A 17,793-nucleotide genomic window follows, 5' to 3' on the forward strand; every position below is an offset into this window, starting at 1 on the left:
ATATTATAAAAGTGGAGTAACTAGAGTTTGGGTTAAAAAAATTAATTAAATGTGTTTTTAATTCCTATAGAATGATTGTATTTTTATTTAGGCCTTTATAAAAAAATATTTTTAATTTTTTTAAGTTTATAAATATTGTTTTGACTTCTTGAAAATTAAAAAAATTATATTTAGTCTCGATAAAATATTTTTATTTAATTTTCATCCTTTAAAACTTAAGCTTACTATTTTTCGTTTTTAACATTTGTAAAATAGACAAATACTAATATTTATTTTAAGAATTTTAAAAAAATAAATACATATTAATATGATATTACAAACAAAATTAGACATTACTTAAAATTATCACTTAATCTTTTAATAAATACATAAAATACTCTTTTCGATTCTTATCACAATTTACAAGAAAATTATAGTTCTTTTATAAGGCATTAGTTTTACAATTTCTAAAAATATTAATTTTATTTTCATTTCTTTTTTTTCTAGTAAAGATCATGAGTGTATGTGCTCATTGTTATTGAATGAAGAGAAGAAAAATTGATAAATATTAATATATATTTTTTCACACCAACTGTCATTTATTAATTATTATTAGTATTAATGCATAAGTAGTGTTGAGTAATATCATTATGTCCCCATGATAATTTAATGACAAATATAAGATAAAATTGATATATCATAATTTTTTAAAATAAAATAAACTGAAATAACTATTTATATTAATTTGTATGATTGTGTTTTTAAATTTCTTATAATAAAGATTAGAGGGAGTAGGTAAAAAAATTACATAACAGAACTAAAAAATAATTCTAAATTTTTAAAAAATGAAAAGAAAAAAATTAAAATACAATATAAAATATATAACAATTTTCCACGTATTGTCAAAGTTTAAAATAAAACATTTTAAGTCATTTAAAGAAGACTTTTTCTTAGGTTAACATCACGTGTGTATATGCATAAAATATGATATTTTCTAGGCTATGAACTAGATCCTATGCAGATAAAATATATATGAAAGAGAATTGGTGAAGTAAATTTCTACAAAGAAAAGCTCTTTATATATGCTAGCTGTCTATCGAAGTATCGATCACATTTGTACACTACACCCACAATTTTTGCTATATATTGACACAATTTCCTGCTAATAGGTCATGCACACGTGTTTAGCAAATTAAGTGATGATCTCAAATAAGTATGTTACATTTTATTACACGCCACAAGAAAAATGAAAGAAAAAAAATTATAGTTCATGAACTTAAAAAATATTTAAACCTTCACTAGAAAAAATAAATTCAATTTCTCGACAATATAATTTAACAAACACTTCTCACTAATAGTAAAAAAAAAGGGGTCAATTCATTTTAATATAATTTTAACAGCCGTTGTAAATAGGTGAAGTTAGTTGACCCATTTAGAAAAATAAGTTGAAAATATAACTCATTCATTTAAAGATGAATATATAACTCATTCATTTTTAAAAAATAATAAATAAATTATTAATTATTTATAAAATTAAGTAAATAAATTAAATCTGATTCACTATTTATTTTTATTATGATGAATAAATTTAATAAATTTATTATAGATAGATTGAATAAATGATAGATAAAATGGATTATTTTTAGATATGCAAATGTGTACACGTCTGCCACTGATGAACACACCTTCCTTACATGAACATACCTCCCATACATGATGAACAACTTGACCATGAAAATCATATTTCTCCACCCACCACATAACACCTCCTTAGCAAATCTAAGACCCTTGTTATATGATGCTAGCTAGTATTCCTCTTTTCCCCCCACAAACCCTCACTCATCGTACACAAAATGCATCCCTAGTGAATATAATACTCTCTCGTTCCACCTTTCTAGACCACCCCTAAGCAGGTTCTTGGATTTTGAATCTAATTAGACACAGAATATGTGAAATCTTCGCTTGCTTTACACCATTCCCATGACCTTATTGAACCATCTCCACCCGCTCCCCTTTCTCTTCCCTTATAGTTTCAAAAGTAATAGAAATTCTATTTATTCAAATTGACCATATGATTGAGCACCATACCACTAACCACTTTCTTCTCATACCCGTTTCTTGCGTCAAAAGACCTTCTCACTGCAGAAAATTTTCTCGTTTCTTTGCCTAATACTGTTGATATATACCCCATTACTGCAACACAAAACTCCATAATTTATCTAACTCACTGCATTCAAACAATCAATGTTGTGTATCTTTTCCCCCACCACGCCTCTTGCATTTCACATCTTTTATTGTATTTTTATGAGACAGATTTATAAGAGGGTATTTTATGTTGCGCTGCCAAACACAATAAATTTATTTATTTATTTTAATTAATATTTTTTTTATTTTTTTTTTTAAGTTTTTTCATTTTTTTGTTTATTTAATTTATTGTGTTTATTTAATTTATTTTATTTACTTAAATTTATTTAATTGTAATATCTTATTTGAATTTATTTAATTATATTTATTTTAATTTTTAATACTTCTTTATTTAAGTTTATTTAGTTTATTTGTAAACTCTTGAAGAAGTCGCCACGTAGTCTAACAGCATGATGGACTTTTTCTTTTTTAAATATCTCACATGTACATGCAATGTGGCACACAATTCAAATTTTAAGGGAAAAAGAAGTATGTGGAACTAGAAGTTGCCACATGAACTGACTATGTCTTTCTATAAGGATAAAACTTACATTCATTATACGTATTTTAGTTCTGTTCTTTAATTATAATTAAAAAATTTATATTGATAATATGCTTAATAAAAAATAATATTTTATATTAATAATATGCTTAATAAAAAATTATTAAATATCAACATGTATTAAAATTTCAAATTTAATTAGTGAGAAGCACCAGCAATATCATATTATTTATAAGCTGTCTTTTTTATGACATAATAAAACAAACTTTTTTAATTAATTTCAAAATGACTACATTGATAATTTGTTTGTAATTTTGCAGCATTTTCAATTAGCCTAACATATGTCTATAATTACATTTTAAAAGTGGTTTTATTTCATTTTATTATTTAAACAAAATCAGTTTACTTGGACTCACTTTTAAAATAATATTTCAATAATAAATTGATTTTCTTTAAATCTCTTTTAAAATGTAAATTGATAGAAAGAGTAGAGAAAATAAATGCATTAGTCCACTGAAATTTTACTTCATAATATGCGTGATAAAAAAATGATTAAATATTAATGCGTAATACCAAAATAAATTTTAATTTCAATCTGTAAGCATCAACAGTACATATCCATGCTATAGGTGCTGTATTTAAAATAAATTTCCAATTTCAATCGGTAATTAACATCAACGGCACCGTTCCAGACTATATCTACATTCTGTCATTTTCATGACATATAAAAACAATCTCACTTTAATAATTCATTTCAAAATGACTGTTGATAGTTTTTTTGTAACTTTGCATCAATTTTGATGATCAATCCAAAAATATATCTATAATTACATTTTAAAAGTGGTTTTATTTTATTATTTAAACAACACATTTTAGCATTAAAATTGGATTAATGCACCTAATCCTACATAAAATCATGATATTCAGGTCGAAATATCTATAGAGTGAATGCACCTGACCATAAGGTACCACCGAGGATAAATTAGAAAATGAACTAATGATTGGAAGTGTTATATGCTGAATAATCAGTAAAATAATACCTCATTCTCACTTGAACAATTTAATAATGAAAATACAAACAAAACCTATTTGTCGCTAATCTGTTTTATTTTATGGGACAGGACAGTGACAAAGTAATGGTTGTTCATCTGTTTTCTTTTATGAGACGGGACAGAGACATGGCGGTGGTTGTTAGAAGAGTAGAGAAGATAAATGATAATTTCATTGTCCAATGGCCTTAAGTTACAATACTGTACAATGACTAACATCAATTATTACAATTCAAAAAGTCTACATACAGATTAAGCCTCAATAGGAAGATCAATAAGTAAATGTCAAAGCTTTTAACGGTTCTACTGCATTTTCTGTCAAGTTATGAAACACCAGCAGCAATTCAGTTATCCGGCATTTTCCGGACCAGGCGAACATACATAGATCTGCAAAAAGCAGATGATACATTGAATTTGCTTTTAGCAGACACATTGAATTGAACTATTCTGTTGTGCAATAAACATGACATTCTGCATGTTGGATAATTAATTGTAAACACTACACTTACTTGTGGTACAAGACCAGAAGTTAAGAAAAACAGAAAATAAAAATAACATAAAGCCATTGACTCACCTGACTATTAATAATTCAAGGAGTTCAATCATCAGAAGAGCTCAAGGCAGATACAACCGATCCTGTTGTTGCAAAAGTTGAGCCTACATCATGGTAGTCTTTCCATGAGGTTGTTACCTTCAGAGATGGGTATAGCCAACTTTTGACAGAATCCACAAAGGAGTTTGGATCCAAGTTCAAAATGGCTTCCCAATCAACCTGTAAACCTTGTGGGATGCTTCCTGTGAACTCCATATTAGCAGCAAGTAACAAACCCAGCATGACTACAAATCCAACTACAGCAGATCCTCTGGACAGAGGCATAAAGTTATACCTGAAAAACAGTGAGATAGATTTACAGAATGACTTGGACCAAAGACAGAAGAAAACAATTTAGAATGACTTCAAATGCTCCAATAGACTAAGTCACGTATTTTGATAAAGCCATACCAGTAATATGTCATCCTTAAAATTGCATTTCTCACATTTTCAAGCACTTCGAAATCAGTAGACCCATAATTTTCACCACAATAAGCATTGCAGAGTGCCTGACAGGATCAAGATGCATACAAGGTAAATATGTATTCATATGAAATTTAGAGGATGAAATATAGTAATATACTGTCATCAAACATGTTCGTTTCAGCAGCAAGCTACATAATGTGATCGCATGGTGGCATAGGGTCATATCTATTGGCTAATAAAAATATAATCAAAATTGTTTGGTAAATTATAACGTACTTCCCATGCCATTGTCATTTCTGCATCATAATCCTGCCATCTAGCAGGAGTACAAGGTGTTCTAATTGCAAAGTCAAAACCATGTCTCCCCCTGAAAAAATCATCAATTCCCACAATAAAATATACTGGTATGAACAGTGGAGTTAAGCAACAAAAGAAAGGGAAATGGAGAACAAAATAACTTAAAATTTCACTGGATCAATCTTACATTTTTACGAGTGTTATCCTTGTCCCCTCAAGTTGTTTCCTGAAGCATTAAAATCCAGAAATAAGTAATTTTTTTTATGATTACATCTAGAAATAATTATTTGAAAACATTATATGTTATTCTGGCACCATTTGTATTATGCAGACTTACCCTTCAAATGCAGAACTGTTGCACCAAGTAGATGACCAGAAATCCTCACCAACAACATTATATAGATCAGAGACAGAATTAGCATGCATGACCTGCACATCAAATATTGAAGTCTCCATTTTCATAAAAGCATGAACTACTAAAATATTAATTCAAAGTTCAAACTTTGTAAACAAAAAAAGTAACATGTAATATCTATCTGAGACCATTATTAAGAATTGGTAACAATTACGAGCAAGAGAGAGTCTTGAAGCATTTTTTCATCAAAAATTAATAAATATTAAGAAATTCTTAAGCTTTAACAATTTAGAAGATTAGTTATATTCAATCAGTTAACTAAGAAAATCAAATCAAGTAATCAGCTAACTAAAAAGTTTCAGATTACATGTTTCATAGTTAATGTAAAATAATTAATATGTATTAGAGTAACAACTTAAGCTTTTTAGGATAATTGGTTCTTAACATAATACCAAAGCGTGTATAACTGCACACAAAAAAAAAGCCTGTATAATTGAATGGTCAAGAGTTCTATCCATGCCTCCTACATTCTTCTAAATAAAAAGTGGAAATTTCAGCACATGGTAAAAAAATTGGCTTGCACATTGTCTACGTATCAAACATAAAGGGATGTCAGAGACATAAACTGGGTCCCATTTCCAAAAGCTAAGTGCTGTTTTACTCAAGAATCACATTTGTGGTGAGTAAAATTGGCTCACCTATTTGTTTTACTCAAGAATCACATTTGTAGTGAGTAAAATTGGTTCACAAAGTAATAGTCGTATTTGGTTACAATTTTGGGTACTCAATCAATTTCACAGTAGAGGAATTGATTTTGAGATACGTTAAAATATTAGCTTTTCTAATAAGTAGAATTGATTCATCACAAGCGACTTATAAAATTCTTAAAAATATACTCTATATTTACACTTCAAAAGTGATTCTATTTTACCATTCAAATAAAATTAATTATTCTAAATTCAGTTTTAAAATATGATTCAAACACAAATAAATCTTTCAAAATCAATGCATTTTATCATCCTTTCAAAATCAATTCTACTAAAATTTCAACCAAATGGACCCTTGACTAGAGGGTTGATTATTGACAATATTTATCTGAAGATGCATAAGAATTAAGAAATGCCACCAGTCATGCAACTAGAGAATTTCAGCCTTCTAAGTTAAGCTTGTTTGGAACTGGTTAGATTTTGGGAAATAATCACTAATTTTTCAATAGCCGTCTCAAAAAGCTGATGAAAAGTTAAATGATTATTTCCTCACAATAAACTGAACCACATATGCACTTAGTTATACTTATACATGAAGACTATTAAATAAAAATGCACAGGAGAAAATAACATATATCCTACAAGGGCAAACTTTGGTGTATCACCAGGCAAAACAATAGCAGAAGAGGCAATGTTGTAAAAAAAAAAACCATTATGGCACAGTTATAAAGAAATGGCGTGGGAGTTTGGAGCTTGATCACCATTCGCCATCCATTTTATAATGTTTTATGGCAGGGTCCATCATATCCATTATGGCACCCTCAATGGCTATGGCACTGTCACAGCTTATGGTGGTTATTGCGGAAGTTTTTTTTTTTTTTGGTTTTTAAAGAGCCCATTTAAGGTTTTTTTGCAGACAGCCCCCAAATATCACTTATAATCTTCTCTCTCTCGGTCTCTCAGACTCGCGTTAACCTTCACATAGAAACATAGGGTTTCTGTTCTTTTTTCTCTGTTCAACCTCCATACTTGTGGCCAATCAAGTCTGATGAAACCTTTCCAGCCACCCTACTTGCCAGCAGCCTGAACTCTAGCAAACAATGCCAGACAAGATAGATCAGTTTTTTTTTTTGCATTTTTTTTATTCCTTCCATTTCTTTCTCTCTTTTTTCATCTGTTCTCCACATGTTCTATGTTCTTCAGATGTTCCTTGCTTTTATTTCTCTTTTTTGTTTTGTCTCTTATCTCTGTGTGACACCAAGTGTAATAGTTCTTCATCTCTTCAAAGTTCAATATTTACTTCTCTGTTTTTATAATTTCAAAACTGCGTTGTTCTTTTATTCTCCATTTCTTTATTAAAGACAAAGTTATTCCCAATTCTTTTTTCACTTATAGGACAATGTCAAGAACCCAAAATCAAAGTCATGCTTCCTTAGACACAGCATGGAAACATTTAATTAATTATTATGCTTATGACTTTATGTGATGAGATTATGAGACTGATGAATTATGACACTGTTCTTTTGAGATTTTAGTCAATGATTCTGCTGTTTTTAACATATTCGTGATATTTCTAATTTATTTTTGACTGTCATAGGCCGTTATCCGTTATTCAATAACATTGAGAAGGGGTGAATTACAACCATTACTAATGTGAGCAAGAAAAGACAAGTTTTCGAAAGCTACACCAGTTGGGTTACTACTCATTATGGAGGCCTCTTGAATAGTAAATCAAGCAACAACAAACAAGCACCAGACCTTAAGTATATAAAAAAAAAAATCACCTCTTTTAATTTCCCATCTTTGGAAAGATGAATGATCTGATCTGTCTTGCTGTAGACATATGATTTCTCTTTGATGACAGTCTTTGCAACATCTAAAGTCCTGTGACGTTTAAAATGAATGAGCATTTAAAGCCAGTCTATCAATATGGAACTAAAAACTGGGTCTTTACCTTTCATAGTTAGGAAAGTAACGGACAACTTTGGCTTGTCCCAGAATCATAGGTGTGTGAGAACCAAATCCAGAATTAAACTCTTCACTGCAGTGCAAAGAAACTAATAAAAATCCAAAACAAAATGGGAAGCATTAAAACAATGTAGTCAGCAAGAATACTTTGCTCGTAGAAGAAATACCTTAGCTTGTTCACCCACACAACAGGGTCACAAGGCTCAGAAATCTGTCTCCATCTAACAGCTATCGAATAAACATCTTGCCATGATATGGAACGGCTGGATGATCTATCATCTACAATGCCATATGAGGGAGAAGTTTCAGAGGCACTACTCGTGCTACAACCTGCACCTCCCCTGTTCTGACTGAGTATATTAGTTCTTTCCCTTCTCCTGGCCCTTTTACCATACTTTGAGTTTGAGTTGTTTTTATTAGAATATTTCCATTCCATTTGAAGGGCACGCCAAGCCTTGGAGGCCTTTTGTGCAATTTCAATAGCAGCAAGTCCTGCCATACGGTGCTGATAAATAAGGAAATATTAACAGAATTAGAGATATAGACATGTTAAAAAGATAGAAACATGAAACATCAACAATATGAGAATGATTATGACCATTGATTAACTGCAAGTTGCTTTAAAGTTCAAAAATGAAAATTAATAAAGGGAATATATATTTACAGATACTTAGAATCAAGTACTGAGAATAAGATAGTAAATGAGAGACTGGTCTTGGATGGAAATTTAATAAGAATGTAATTTTTTTGAAGAACTAATAATAATTAGCTGATTAGCTTCCCATCTTCCAGCGAAAAAACTTTAGCACAATCTTCTACCGAGATATAATATAATCCATGGTTCTGTTATGGGACTATTTGACACTGATAGCCAACATATGCTATAATTATATGACAATCACATGCTTTTTTCTTTAGGAAAGAAGTATGAAATAAAAAATAAAAAAAAATGTTGGCAATTTATTGGGTGAAAAAACCTGTTTTGAAGTCAGTTCTTGTCTTTCAACCAAAAAGTAGCATCCTTTAACTATATTAATTTCTATGAAGGATTAATTGCACTTTAGATAATAACTAATAAGGTGCAGGAGGTAACCATTGGAAAGAAAATCAAGAGAATGGTTCTCATGCGTCTATGTTTTGTATCCATAGCTTGTATTTAATGAAAATTTGAACCATTGATTTTTCATCAAACAGTTAGACTTGTCATGTCAACTCTGCATTTTACTCTATTATTACATGAGCCTAGATCTTAATTTTAATAATGTTATTCAACCATGATATATTATTATTTTAGTTTTATCATCAAAATTTCATTAACATGTCTTTATTTGGGTAAAATAATACAAAAATAAAGTCACAGAAAGCAGCAGAAATTATGTAAATGAAAATTAATATACAGAATGCATTTTACATAGTTTCTTCTATAATTTGATTTAACTTGAACTATTCAGAATACTAGGAATTGCCTGGGCGAATTCCTTTCTACCCCCAATGAATTTATATTTAAATCTGATCACGATTTAAATCCCAAATAAAATATTAGTGGCATATTATAAGAATACGAGAAAAGTTATTATCTTTAATAAATGACAATTTCACAGCATGATATACTCGATGATTGTTGGATTTGTCAGAACTCAGAAGCACCATTCAGAAGCAAATATTAAATCAAGGACAAGGTATCTACTAAAAGACTTTTTAAGTCTATTAAGACCGGGAAAAAAAAAGTAGAATTCCAATTTTTCTCACACAAAAAAAAAGTGCCCCCAAGACAAATAACATTCAATGGAAAAAGTATTCAAAATTAATAAGCCACAGATATAGAGAAATTAACATATAAAAAAAAAATTTACCTGACGTCTATTAGGTAGGAAACCAGGACAATCATACTGGATTTTCTTGCCAATGGAGTCTGCAGCCTGTATAAGAGCAGCCTTCTGCTTTGTAAGAGCTAATTCTTGCTTTCTAAACTTCCCCTTTCTTAAAGACTCGCGCAAAGGAGGTTGCCTGTAAACCTTCTCACATACATTCTTTGGATGCAACCTTTTGCACCAGTACTCCTGATTATAACAAAGAAATATCATAGAAATCAGAATCCAGGCATACAAAGCACCTCTCCAACATAGAAGTAAAAGTATCTATGCTTCTGAAATCCATATATGGCATAATAGCAACATAAGTTATAATGCAAACAAACAAAATTTACAAGTTTCTGACATTCAGCAAGATTGGCAATAATACCATGATTCCAATTATTCAGTTTACATTAGTAATCCTATCTCATAACAAATTTAGTTGGGCTAAATTAAAGATGAAAAGTATCAAAGAAAGATGCAATCACTTCCATAACTTCACCTTAAAAAGTGGATCAATATCCCCATCGATGTCAAACCAGCAAAACTCACTGTTAAATTTTGAGGCTGTGTAAAGAGCAATCTCTTTCTGCAAAAGGGAAAAAAAAGAGTTTGATGCACATTATAGAACTAGGCCCCAAATGCATAAAACTTAAAAGGCTAATGTTAACATTAATTAACCAATACATAACTAACATAAGTTCATCAGTAGAACTTCATAATGCTCAAAGTGAATGTACAAATTAGTCAATATATGTAGTTTAATCAAGGGAATGCAACCCTAGTTGCAAGTGTTTCTCAATGAAGACTTAGATGAATTCTATGCAATGTGAAGAACTAAAGCAGAAGATAACAGCACCATATAAAAAAAAATGTTAAACAGAATTTATTAGCAAGTTCTTGATTGTATGTTGGAAGGCTAGGATCTCTCAATCTAAATGTCTCCTTTGAAAATTTACTACTCCATGTTCCCAACTTTGTCAGTAGACATTTTCTCAACAAAGGAAATGTACCAGTTTTCTTTTTGATAAATAAAATGATGATATTGAAAGGAAAAAAAAAAAAAAAAACAGATGAGGTACAAAGATACTATTTCAAAATATAACAAACCTGGTAAAATGCAAGGCACTGAAGCACAAACTTATCCATTGAGTCCAATTCCAAATCCAGTGCAGCGTCATAATCCTTGACCTGAGATCATCAAATAAAGTTGTAGAGTGACAAATGTGAACCAGCATTTCTCCCAAAAATTAAAATTAAAATTAAAAGCGTACCGCATCTTTGTATTGTCCAACAGCATGGTAGCATGAAGCTCGCAAATATAAACACTCAACATTGGCACTATCAACGCTCAACCCCATTGACAATTCGTTGATAGCCTTCCTGTCACAGTCAAACCCAATTTGAGTCAGAAACAAGATCATGAGTAGAAAGTAAAATTCTAGGCCAAAACATTTCAAAGCTGACCCTTGTTATGAAATATTTGAAAGCAATTTACTTGGATGTTGTTGCAATTATAAATTCAAAGCTACAAACAAATCATAATAATATGAGCACTGTCCACATTGTATCATACACAATTTATATCTCTGAAATCTTATATTGCAAACCCAAATGCAGGTCAATAATAATTGAATTCATCACTTAATTTTTGGATTCAAATAAATTATAAATACTATACACACAACTACATGCTTTGAGACTTCAGGCACACAACATAATTCTGCCTTGAAGTGCACTTTCTAGTTCCAACCAAAATTTACAAATACATAAATCATCCACCTAAAAATATCTCATTTCAATGAACACAGTTGACATGGAAAACAGCAAGTAATCTTAGTTTTCCCTCCATTAACTCCTGAAGCAGTATTCTCAACTTTTTTCACTTCCTTAAAGGTTTCATCATATTTCCATGTTCTACCACCAAATTTTCTTCTATAACCACTTGTAAGTCTACCAATATAACTCAAAGCTTTTGTTACTTGCTTTCATGGACCCAATCATCAAGACTATTGAAAGCTTTCAAGCTACAGTTGTGTCAAATAAATATTACATCTCCAACTAATTGACAGTTATGGTTGTATAAATACCTATGCTCTCCCATTGCATGGAACAAAAGGCCACGCAAATGATAAGCTCTGGAAAACCTAGCATCAAAACTCAAGTAATCAGCCTCAGATAAAGAGAAAACAGGTACAAAGTACATCAAACATGATAAACTAGTGACCATCTAAAACAATGGTAATGTGAGTGATATCATTTCATTAAAAACCATTACCTCCCATCAATTTGCAGCATCCGATTTAGACATTCATGAGCTTTTGTTGGTTTTGATAAATCTTGATAGAACTGCCAAAAACATCTTGTTCAGGATAAAACTAGCAACCAAAATTATGTAAAAGGCAAGCTTTAAGCATATAATTGTAAATAAAAGGACAAAAATTGTGTTCCATACTTGGTACCTATTAGCTATAAACCAAAGACTGATAGATCCTGATTAGCTACCAACTTCACACATACATAACAAGGCTAGCAACCAAAATCATCCAACAGAACAGCTATAAGCCTATAACTTCAAATAAAAAGCCATGGAAAATGAAACCTACTTTGTAGAATTTAGCCTATTAGTTACTTAAAATGTGCACTATGTTACTAAGCTGACATGAAATGGAACTTTTATTGTAGATGAATGAGTGGACTAGAATACGGGCAGGCAGAAATAGCATGGATGAAAGTAGTGAGAAAAGATATGACTAGAGACCAGAGACCAGAGAGCATGCAAGTATACATTTCAAACCAGAAAATATAGTCCATACAGTATTTTCAGAATCAAGCTTCCAGCTAAGTTAACAGCTACATGTTACATTGTTTTGTAAAGTGCCAACAATCTATCAGTACAATAAGGTTGATAGATACCTGAGTCAGGTGTGCCAATGCTTCAAGGAAATTTCTATCAATTTGAAGTGATTTTAGATGTGCTTCCTCAGCTTTCTTATATTCACCAATTGAAGATAATGCTAAACCCTGAAAAGGGCAATTTTGCTCAGCTAAACAAGGAAGATAGAATTTCATGTGAAAGACAAGAAAACCAACATCAAGCAGTTCATAATCAATGAGGATTCAAAAGTTAAGACATAGGACCCACCAAATATGTGTAGGCAGACTTATTATCCCGGTCTAACTGCACACAAGCTGAAAGGTCTTCAACTGCAGCGTCAAACTCTTTAAATTTGAAATTGACAATTCCTGCATTGAATTTTATGAACATATTAGACATATATAAGTAGCTATCCACAAAAGGAAAAAAAATTAGATAACATTATCAGCATCAACTCAATAATTTATAATCAAACTTCAACTTGAAATTAACAGTGAGGTCTTAAACAAAAAACAGAATAGTATCATTAATAAGACACATTCTAACATACTCTTTCTAACACACTTCTTATTAGATAAAATTCATTGAAAAGTGCAAAATCAGGGGAGAGAATCATTAAATAAAACATAGGACCCACAAAATTTGGTGATTTCCAATAAATTTCAACCAATAAAAGAATGTATGTCCAAAAGTGTGTGTTAGAGAGAATGTTCCTCGCATTTCTCTTATTAATGAAAACTAAACTCATTTCATATAAAACTAATTAAGTCAAACTGTTTAGACTTCTAGGAGCTACCACAAAAACATGCATTAACCCATAATGATAAAAAGAGGCATAATTAACTACTCCAACATCAATCAATTGTCCAAACAATAAAATGAAAAGTATTATGTGTATGACAAGATACCTCTCTCGTGTAAAATATCTGCTGAGTTGGATTCAAACTCTAATGCCTTAGTCAAATCTTCAATAGCCTGAGATATCAGAAGCAGTTGTCAAGTTCACATTATGGATTGTTATGTGCAAGAAAATCATATAAAATCAGACGTGACTCAAATGAGGCTTTTCACATGAAGCACTGAAAATTTTAACCTGTTCATATTTCAATTGCTTTTTTTTTCAACAGAACAGATAATAAGATACTAGTTAAGCAGTGAAATATGAATCAACATAACTCTTGACAACTGCATTAATTTTGCTTAACAATAATTAACTCGAGTCTTAATGCCCAAACCATATCAAGTTTCATGTCTCAGTTAAAATAAGTAAATTCAAACATAAGTAAAAACCAAATTTCCTGAGCATTTTCATTTTCTGTAAGAGAATGGATCCATTTCATTAGTGTGTGTGTGTGCAATGGACCATGCCTTAGGCGAAGCATTGATTAACTAAAATAAGCAATTATTCAAACAAACATAAAATTTCAATCAGCAATGAGATTTGGGAAAAGTTAAATATGTTAGACGGATACTGAGATAGAGTAAGCCAGACTCACCTCAACAAACTCCCCCAAGGCAGCCCGGGCCTGACCTCTCCTCTTCCATGCCTCACCAGCTGATGGATTAAATTGTATAGCCTAAGAAATGCATGTGAACTACTTACGAATAAAGGAGATACCCATATCTCTATGCTTCAGATAGTGTTTGTTCAAATACAAATACCTTTGAAAAATCAGCTATAGCAGCATCAAGCTCTCTCTTGAATGCATATGCAGTCCCTCTTCCTATCAGTGCCTCAGGATATGCAGGGTCCTCTTTCAGTATCTGATTACATGATGGAGATAAGAACACAATTTGTCATTTGATGATAGAGAAAAAGATGATATGATAAAGTAGATCATAAAAGGAAACACCACAAATATTCCTGGGGAGGAGAACATTGCACCTGGTCAAAAATGGATATGGCATGAGCATATTTTCCTTCATTAACCTGCAGAACAATCATAATATTAAATATGCTATCAAACAAATAAATACAGCCATATAGCATTTGTAAACAAACCTCCGCTATTCCCTGTGAGAGCCGAAAATCTACACTTATAGAGTTGGTCTTGGAAAATCTAGCAATGCAGAAATTCTTATTTTTCCTTGCTTCACCATTTTTTCCAGGGGGGAAAATAAGTTTACTACTTGGCTTTCTGAGAATCTCAGCAACATCAATTGAGTCGCTAGACTCACCACTATTGGTAAATACTTTATCACATGATTCTGAAGTGTCACTTGAGTCATTACATGATTCAGAATTATAACTCAATTTATCAATAACGTCAGGGCTTCCATTCACCTGGCCGTCAGATTTATTAGACTCCCTATCTTCACTATTTAATTCATTTTTCAAGTCAAATTTATCAGTAGACTTCAGCAAGATCGCAGGCTTATCACTCATACTGTCGCATAATTCAGCTTCAGTACTCAACCTATCTTGATTCTCACAAATTTCAGTCAAGTTCCCATTACTCAGAGAATCCAATTCGGATTGTGGCTTCGGTGATCCATTGATTTCATATAACACACTGTCGCCTTGTTTTGTTCTCTTCAAAAGCTCTTCAAGTTCTAGCAACAGCCTCAAATCTGCAGACTGATGCTGCGCGTGTTCATAACCTTGCTCCCATACAAACAGAGCATCTGTTTTCCTCCCCAATGCAGAAAGCGCGTGACCTAGATGACAGAATAAACCAGTGCTAAGTTCAAAAGACAAGGCATTCATCTCCTTGACTTATTCTACAGTAAAATTTAAACAAAACGATCGTGTCACGATTGTCCATAAACATCGCGAATAAATCCATCAAAATAAAACTCCAAGTTCCTACACGGTTTTTAACATTTTATTCATCACATCAACAACCTCGATTATTTCTTACGAGAACTTAAATCGCACTTCCTCATGTACAAAGAGTTAAAAAGGAAGTATCAAGTGTTGGATGAATTTAACAGGCAAGAGACCTTTGAGAATGTAAGCTTGAAGACACGCAGGGTCAAGTTGAAGCGCTCTGTCGCAATCCTTAATTACGTGCTTGTGCAGCTCCAATTGGCTGTAACAGAAAGCTCTGTTACTGAAAGCAAGCACATGAACAAAATTGAACATCGCATTAGCATTCACGAGAGAGAATTTAATCACGATTAAAGAAAAACGGAATCGGAGAGGAATGGAGGCGCGAACCAGATGTCTTGGATTGCACCAGAGTGAGAAACGAGCGAATCGAGGATTCGAATGGCTTTGGACCAGTCCTTTGAGCTGCAGAGCCTGGCTAACTCGACTCGCTGGGAGGTAGCTTGAGCCATGGGCGAAGAAGAGAAACGAGGTGTGCAGATCAGAGAATATGTGTGTACGTGTGAGTATGTGTATGTGTATCTGTCTCGTTTCTCCGTTAGGATTTTCAACGAGGTCCCCGAAGAAAAAGAAATTTGGGGCTGGAGATGCAGGGCAAGGGTAAAATGGTGAAAGCAAAACTTGGGAAATTAGTAGGAAGAAGGTGGCAAGAAAAAAGAAATGGGTTTGAAATGACCGACGAAGCGCATGGCGCGTGACATGCACGTACGCCGAAAGGTAGAGTCGGCCCAAAGCCACGGGCCAGTAGTTCAGCCCTGTGGCTGTTAGCATCTTTGCATTGGATTGGTTTTGGAATGGGGATAATAAAAAACGATTCTATTTTTAGATGCTTTAATTACTCTGGGATTATTTGTGGGATTTTTTTTATCCTTCATTTATCGAGATATCTAACTTTTAAATTTTAAATTTGGGATTAGAATCTTCTGTTTTTTTCTTTTAAATCCATTTATGACGTTATATTTTTATTATTTTTAAATATTTTACAAATTGTCATATTTATAAAAATTCTAAATATATATAATTGATACTATAATTTTGATAATTTATGTGATGGGGGTATTTTTAAAATGTCAAGACACATCATCAATCATAAAACTATTAATCTATCATTTAGTGTAACATTTTCATAATGCATATTAATATTATAGAGTCTTATTCAAATATCGATACACAATTTTAAGTTGATAATGTAATGATGATAATGTGATGATTTGAATGATACAAATATAGAATTGCAATTAAAAATAATATTTTATCTTTATAAAAATTAATTTATCAAAAAAAAAGTTATATTTTTATTAAAAATATATATATTTAATAAGATAATTTTTTTTATAAAATCAAAGTAAATTTTAAATTATACAACGAGTATAGTAGGTGTTTTGGTATAAAATGTCTTGGATGATCGACGTATAGAATTTGAAGCACTATTTAAAGTACTAAAAAATATTGAATATCTATGTTAGGATTTTTAGTCTAGGATATACCGATATACAATATCATTGTGGGAATGTTGTTCTAGATTTTCTGAAGGTAGTATTTCTACTGTGTTGCGGGTTTAGGTTTATAAGTTAATTTTATTAAGTATATTTTTAATAGACAATAAATGAGTTTAAAATTTTCAGTAGCACTATCTTAAGAATAATTTTTTGAATGGGAATTTTTTTTTAAATTTTCAAGTATTCATTTCATTGATAATTTTATTTAAATTTTTATTTGTAATTTTATAACTTTTAATAATTTTAAAAAAAATGTTGAAAAGTGTGTTATTGATATTCTTATAATTTTAATTCGCTTGTCGCGAGATTGAGTATATATAATACTATAAAGGAGATAAATTTATCAATAAATGTGGTTGAAAAATGTGTTTGGATCTTCATGTAATTGTTGAAAGATGTTAATCTCTTAATCGAATGTTAGTATTTTAATGGATTAATTCTTAACTTTTAGACGAAGAATACCCAGAAAATAAAAATCAATAAAAATAAGCCTAAAATTAATTTTTTTTTTAAATAACTAAAAGGAAAGAGAAGAATTACAAAGAATTCCGAGTCTTAAATCCTAATTCCTTTCTTGGCTAAAGAAGTCCCCGCAAAGCTAACAATAACAAAGGGATAGAGTATTGAAGGAGAAAAGAATCCGAGAATGGGAGAAAATATTCTGTTAAATTTTA

General features: G+C 31.1%; 1 protein-coding gene across 1 annotated transcript; it reads right to left on the reverse strand.

Annotated features, from left to right (window-relative positions):
• Positions 1-3,869: 3,869 nt before the first annotated feature.
• Positions 3,870-16,263, reverse strand: SRFR1 (Tetratricopeptide repeat (TPR)-like superfamily protein). Its single transcript, XM_020374762.3, has 24 exons — positions 15,951-16,263; positions 15,734-15,843; positions 14,793-15,448; positions 14,676-14,720; positions 14,453-14,554; positions 14,287-14,367; positions 13,699-13,765; positions 13,058-13,158; positions 12,829-12,936; positions 12,191-12,261; positions 12,003-12,059; positions 11,187-11,295; positions 11,023-11,103; positions 10,415-10,501; positions 9,913-10,119; positions 8,227-8,564; positions 8,046-8,132; positions 7,876-7,975; positions 5,367-5,458; positions 5,217-5,255; positions 5,009-5,099; positions 4,718-4,815; positions 4,289-4,601; positions 3,870-4,101 (listed from the first exon to the last, which is right to left on the reverse strand). The coding sequence occupies exons 1-23, from the start codon at positions 16,070-16,072 to the stop codon at positions 4,313-4,315; spliced, it is 3,138 nt and encodes a 1,045-aa protein (XP_020230351.1). The 5' UTR covers positions 16,073-16,263; the 3' UTR covers positions 3,870-4,101; positions 4,289-4,312.
• Positions 16,264-17,793: the final 1,530 nt, after the last annotated feature.

Source organism: Cajanus cajan, chromosome 11 (assembly GCF_000230855.2).
Source record: "Cajanus cajan strain Asha chromosome 11, NIPB_CcT2T_4, whole genome shotgun sequence".
Lineage (NCBI taxonomy): Eukaryota > Viridiplantae > Streptophyta > Magnoliopsida > Fabales > Fabaceae > Cajanus > Cajanus cajan.